Raw genomic sequence first — 7,110 nt, forward strand, 5'->3', positions numbered from 1 at the left:
ACCATAACACACAATTCTCCTCTCTTCACAACACACCATAACACACAACTGTCCTCTCATCACAACACACCGCAACACACAAACTGTCCTCTCTTCACAACACACTGCAACACACAACTGTCCTCTCTTCACAACACACAACTCTCCTCTCTTCTCACAACACACCGTAACACACAACTCTCCTCTCTTCACAACACACCGTTGTTGGTTGGTTGGTTTGTTGATTGGTTGGTTGGTTGGTTGGTTGGTTGATTGGTTTCTTAGGTTGTTGGCTTGTTGGGTTGTTGATTGGTTGGTTGTTGGTTGGTTTCTTGGGTTGTTGGCTGGTTGGTTTGATGTTGGTTGGTTTCTTGGTTTGTTTGTTGGTTGGTTGTTGGTTGGTTTGTTGATTTGTTTTTTTGTTTCTTGGTTGGTTGGATTGTTGCCCTGTTTGTTTTTTTTGGTGGTTTCTTTGTTGGTTGGTTTTATATATGTCTTTTGTATATTATGTCATTAGATTTTTTTCCAACATTGTGTATATCTTTTGTAAATGGTTTATATGTGTCTTTTGTATATTATGTTATATTAGATGTATTTTGTTTTTAACTTTGTGTATATCTTTGTAATATTTATATGTGTCTTTTGTATATTATGTTATATTAGATGTATTGTTTTCCAACATTATGTATATCTTTGATTTGTTAATGATTTTATGTGTCTTTTGTATGTAATATTGATAATTGTTATATAAGATTTTTTTTCAAAATTATCTATATCTTGTGTAAATTTGTAAAAGAATGAGAAATGTAAAGTTTAGTTTATCACGTCGACTGGTTTGTTTGTTGGTTGGTTTATTTGTTGGTTGGTTTGTTTGTTTGTTGGTTGGTTGGTTGTTGGTTGGTTTCCTGGGTTGTTGGCTGGTTGGTTTGATGTTGGTTGGTTTCTTGGTTTGTTGGTTGGTTGGTTGGTTGGTTGGTTGGTTTCTTGGTATGTTTGTTTGTTTGTTGGTTGGCTGGTTGGTTGGTTTGTGGTTGGGTTGTTGGTTGTTGGTTGGTTTCTTTGTTGGTTTCTTGGTTTCTTGGTTTTCTGGGTGGTTGGTTTGTTCTCGGTTGGTTGGTTGGTTGGTTGGTTGGTTGGTCCGTTGCTTGGTTTGTTTTGGTTTATTTGTTGGTTGGTTTCTTTGCTTGGTTTGTTGGTCTGGTTTGTTGTTGGTTGCTTTGTTGGATGTCTTTTGTATATTATGTTAGATTAGATTATTGTTTTCCAACATTGTGTATATCTTTTGTAAATTATTTTATATGTTTCTTTTGTATATTATGTTATATTAGATATATTTTGTTTTCCCAGATTGTGTATATCTTTTGCAAATAATTTTTAATGTCTCTTCTGTATATTATTTTATATTAGATGTATTTTTTTTCTAACATTGTGTATGTCTTTTGTAAATAATTTTATATGTGTCTTTTGTATATTATGTTATTTAGATGTATTTTGTTTTCCAACATTATGTATATCTTTAATTTGTAAATGATTTTATGTGTCTTTTGTATGTAATATTGATAATTGTTATTATAAGATTTTTTAAAAATTACCTATACCTTGTGTACATTTGTAAAAGAATGAGAAATGTAAATTTTAGTTTATCAAACCAACTGGTTTCTTTGTTGGTTGTTGGTTGGTTCGTGGGTTGGTTTGTTTGTTGGTTGGTTGGTTTGTTGTTGGTTGGTTTCCTAGTTTGTTGGCTGGTTGGTTTGTTGTTGGTTGGCTCTTGGTTCTCTTCTCTCACAACACACCCTAACACACATCTCTCCTCTCTTCACAACATCCGCAACACACAACTCTTCTCTCATCACAACACACCGCAACACACATCTTTCCTCTCATCACAACACACCACAACACACAACCGTCCTCTCAACTCACCATAACACACAACTCTCCTCTCATCACAACACACCACAACACACAGCTGTCCTCTCATCACAACACACCGCAACACACAACTGTTTGTTGATGTTGATTTTGATTTGATTTGATTTTGATTTTTAATTGATTTGGATTGATCACAACTCTCCTCTCTTCACAACACACCACAGCACACAACTCTTCTCTCTTTACAAAACACCATAACACACAATTCTCCTCTGTTCACAACACACCATAACACACAACTCTTCTCTCTTCTCACAACACGCCGCAACACACAGCTGTCCTCTCTTCACAACACACCGCAACACACAACTCTCCTCTATTTTCACAACACACTACAACACACAACTCTCCTCTATTCTCACAACACACCTCAACACACAACTCTCCTCTCTTCACAACACACCGTTGTTGGTTGGTTGGTAGGTTGGTGGGTTAGGTTGGTTGTTTGGTTGGTTGGTTGATTGGTTGGTTGGTTAGTTGGTTTGTTGTTGGTTGGTTTCTTGGGTTGTTAGCTTGTTGGTTTGTTTGTTGGTTGGTTGTTGGTTGGTTTCTTGGGTTGTTGGCTGGTTGGTTTGATGTTGGTTGGTTTCTTGGTTTGTTGGTTGGTTGGTTGGTTGGTTGGTTGGTTTCCTTGTTTTTTTGGTTTCTTGGTTGGTTGGATTGTTGCCCTGTTTGTTTTTTGGGTGGTTTCTTTGTTGGTTGGTTTTGGTTTGCTGTTGGTTGGTTTGTTGGTTTGTTGTTGGTTGGTTGGTTGGTTGGTTTTTTGCTTTGTTGGATGGTTTGTTGGTTGTTCGTTTGCTGGTTTCTTGGCTTGGTTTGTTGGTTGGTTAGTTTGTTTGTTGGTTTGTTGTTGTTTGGTTTGTTGGATATCTTTTGTATATTATGTTATATTACATTATTGTTTTCCAACATTGTGTATATCTTTTGTATATTATTTTATATGTTTCTTTTGTATATTATGTTATATTAGCTGTATTTTGTTTTTATCTTTGTGTATATCTTTTGTAAATAATTTTTTAAGTGTCTTTTGTATATTATGTTATATTAGATGTATTTTGTTTTCCCACATTGTGTATATCTTTTGCAAATAATTTTATATGTGTCTTTTGTATATTATGTTATATTAGATGTATTGTTTTCCAACATTATGTATATCTTTGATTTGTTAATGATTTTATGTGTCTTTTGTATGTAATATTGATAATTGTTATATAAGATTTTTTTTCAAAATTATCTATATCTTGTGTAAATTTGTAAAAGAATGAGAAATGTAAAGTTTAGTTTATCACGTCGACTGGTTTGTTTGTTGGTTGGTTTATTTGTTGGTTGGTTTGTTTGTTTGTTGGTTGGTTTGTTGTTGGTTGGTTTCCTGGTTTGTTGGCTGGTTGGTTTGTTGTTGGTTGGCTTCTTGGTTTCTTGGTTGTTTGGTTTCTTGTTGGTTGGTTTTTGGTTTGTTGGTTTTTGTTGGTTTGTTGGTTGGTTGGTTGGTTTGTTGCTTCTTCGTTTGTGGTGGGTTGTTGCTTGGTTGGTTGTTTGTTTGTTTATGTTAGATGTATTTTGTTTGTTGTATGATGTATGTTATATTAGATGTATTTTGTTTTCCCACATTGTGTATATCTTTTGCAAATAATTTTTAATGTCTCTTTTGTATATTATTTTATATTAGATGTACTTTTTTCTAACATTCTGTATATCTTTTGTAAATAATTTTATATGTGTCTTTTGTATATTATGTTATTAAGATGTATTTTGTTTTCTAACTTTGTGTATATCTTTTGTAAATAATTTTATATGTGTCTTTTGTATATTATGTTATATTAGATGTATTGTTTTCCAACTTTAATTTGTAATTGAATCTATGTGTCTTTTGGATGTAATATTAATAATTGTTACATAAGATTTTTTTTCAAAATTATCTATATCTTGTGTACATTTGTTAAAGGATCAGAAAGGTAAAGTTTCGTTTATAAAACCGACTGATTTGTTTGTTGGTTGTTGGTTGGTTCGTTGGTTGGTTTGTTTAAGCTATAGAAAGCATGCTCTGTGTCATGACTAAATATGTGTTTTGGTACCTCAAGTTTCGTAAAATTCAAGTCTAGCCAACCAAAAGGAAAGTTTGAGACAACACTAAGCCTGTAAGGTCTACAGAACGTGTTTTTCATTATTTCCCAACAACAACTTTTAACGAACAATGGATTATCCTTAACTTGTTTTTTTTTCAGGCCATCCGAAAACCAAAGCCTTCGTCACCCCTACCGGCTCTAACGGTATGTTCGAGGCCCTGTACCACGGGGTCTCTACACCGCTGGTCGCTGAACAGCACGGCAACGCCGCTCGGGTGGTCTCCAGAGGGCTGGGAGTGAGGCTAGACTTCAACACGTTCACAACAAAAACGTTGTACCAGGCTATTATGCAGGTTCTCACTGACAAAAGGTGCGTTTGCGCATATGTCAGGGCTCGGTAACGTTGTCCAATGACAAGTGCGTTAATTTACATTGTTAAGGTATATGCTTCGCTGTAAATAACAAATAGGGAGCGCTAAATATTGCAGGAGTGAAAAAAATTCAAACGTGAAAAAAGAACTATTTGAAAATCAATCAGGCAACAATACTCTTGCCCTATGGAACACCTGTCTGTGCCATATCAATATTAAACCTGTCCTTGGTGCTGAAAGATACTCAACAGAGTAAGTACAGATTAGCCTTTTTTATTCACGAGTTTCCCATTCCCAGAATGCATAGCGCCTGGGTGTCATTTGCATATCGCAGGAAGGTATCCTGTTGACGTTATACAGCTTGTTTTTCCGTGTGTTTTGAGGTTTTGGGACATTTTATGCCCAACATTGATTAATTTACTATGGGTCGAATCTGACAACAAATAGAGAATGAACTTTGTGTGTTATTTTTAACATGAAACACGTTGTTTGTAACATTACAATCCTTCTATATTGACAGACAGTAAAGCGTTATCACTGCAATGTTACAAACCACATGTTCCATGGTAAAAAGAACACCAAAATTTCATCCTCTATTTGTTGTAAGATTCAACCCATAGTAAGTTGGTTAATGTCGAGCATGAAATGACCCAAATCCTCAAAACACACGAAAAAACAAGCTGTATAACGTCAACAGGATACCTTCCTGTGATATGCAAATAACACCCAGACGCTATGCATTATATATATATGGAATGGGAAACTCGTGAGTTGAAATTGATACGTTTTTCGCAAATTTATTTCACAATTGTTGATCTGATGAAAACCATTTTAAACAAGAATAACCAGAAAGCTTGTCCTTGTTTGCCCGTCACTAGCAATTTTCACAATTGTTGGTGACAATCATTTTAGACAAGAGTAACCAGAAAGCTAAAGCATACTAGCAAACACTACACTTTTCTTTCAATTAGTCTAATCAACACCTGTCCTTGTTTTCCCGTTACTAGCTACCGTGAGACGGCCGCCCGCCTGTCCTGTCTGCACCGTGACCAGCCCCAGTCACCCATGGAGCGGGCCGTCTGGTGGATAGAACACGTCATCCAACATGGCGGCCTGCCCCATCTTCGCGCACGCGCCGTGGAGCTGCCGTGGTACCAGTACTACCTGCTGGACGTGGCTGCCTTCCTGCTGTCCGTCTCTTCAGCTGTTCTTGTGCTCATCTGGTGCAGCTGCTCTCTTGTCTATAGAAAGATTTTCCGTAAAAGTAGCGGCAAGCTGAAGTCTCAGTAGTATATAGCGAATCCTAGAAATTGCAGCTGCCGCTTAATTAGCACTACTTGCTGTATGTAATATTTGGTTTGCATGAAATGAATAAAATGAATGAATAAACTTGATTGCACAGCAAATTGCAATGGTACAATGCGTGGAAAACACCACACACACACAGGCAAACATGACTGCCCAAGGTACTGAACACCGTCTGCACAGAAAGACACCTGTCCTTGTTACTGAACACCATCCACACACAGGCATACATGCCTGTCCTTGGTACTGAGCACCATCCACATGCAGGCAAACATGCCTGTCCTTGTTACTGAACACCATCCATACACAAACACACCTGTCCTTGGTACTGAACACCATCCACACAGGCAAACATGCCTGTCCTTGTTACTGAACACCATCCACACACAAACATGCCTGTCCTTGTTACTGAACACCATCCATACACAAACAAACACACCTGTCCTTGATACTGAACACCATCCACACACAAACACACCTGTCCTTGGTACTGAACACCATCCACACAGGCAAACATGCTTGTCCTAAGTACTGAACATCATCCACACACAAGGAAACATGCCTGTCCTTGACCCACACACAGTTTCGATTCCACTGAAAACGATAGACCCTGTGCATGGTAGTTTGTAAATTGTTTATTTGTGATAACGTATATTGAGTACAGAATATACAGAGGAAATATGTGCGCCACCAGGGTTCTTAACTGCTTAAATGTTGCAAATAAAAACATGTGGGCAAATAAAGGCAAGCCGTTCAGTAAATATTTCTATTGACTTAACAAATGATGTTAGAGGTACATCTACAGAATGTATCCGGTGAAATTTATCTATTTATTTATTCATTTATTCAATCTCAAGACGGCTGGGTGGCCCCATTCAGCCTAAAATGGCTGTTTCTCAAGGGGGCCCAGCTTGCCACATGACAAGGTTACATACAGTAAAACAAACTTTAAGGAGGAAAACATACAGTAAACATAACAATATTAAAGTCTAATGCGTCGAAAACAAAATCATAATCCAATACTCAAGGTCTTAGCCATTATGATACGAGTGCTATCAGCAGCTGAAGCTCCAAACGTTCTACGAGTACGTTTAATTGATTAGTAGAATGGTTTATTCAAAATTGCAAACTCCAGACATTACTTACTTTGGCCCTTCGCTCCTGCCAGAGCATAGGCCACCGACGATGGCTCTCCACTTCACCCGCCTCTGGGCTGTCTTCTTCAGGTCCTCCCAGCTGTTCGCTATTCTCCTCATCTCCTCCTCAGTGTCTCTTCTCCAACTATTTCTGGGCCTTCCTCTCTTTCTTTTTCCCTGTGGGTTCCAGGTTAGGGCCTGGTGTGTGATACTGGATGGTGGTTTCCTCAAGGTGTGTCCTATCCAGCCCCACTTCCTTTGAAGGATCTGTGTTTCAGCTGTTTTTTGCCCTGCTCTATCCCACAGTTCAATGTTGGAGATCCT

The 7,110-nt window shown here is 37.5% G+C and overlaps 1 protein-coding gene across 1 annotated transcript; it reads left to right on the forward strand.

Annotated features, from left to right (window-relative positions):
* Positions 1-4,126: 4,126 nt before the first annotated feature.
* Positions 4,127-5,739, forward strand: LOC109470504 (UDP-glucuronosyltransferase 2B17-like; the record flags this gene model as incomplete). Its single annotated transcript, XM_019769465.1, has 2 exons — positions 4,127-4,344; positions 5,353-5,739. Coding segments are annotated over 2 exons (501 nt in total), but the record flags the coding sequence as incomplete, so codon positions are not given.
* Between the last annotated feature and the right edge of the window lie 1,371 nt (positions 5,740-7,110).

The sequence above is a fragment of the Branchiostoma belcheri genome, unplaced genomic scaffold (assembly GCF_001625305.1).
Source record: "Branchiostoma belcheri isolate BF01 breed outbred unplaced genomic scaffold, Haploidv18h27 scaffold228, whole genome shotgun sequence".
Lineage (NCBI taxonomy): Eukaryota > Metazoa > Chordata > Leptocardii > Amphioxiformes > Branchiostomatidae > Branchiostoma > Branchiostoma belcheri.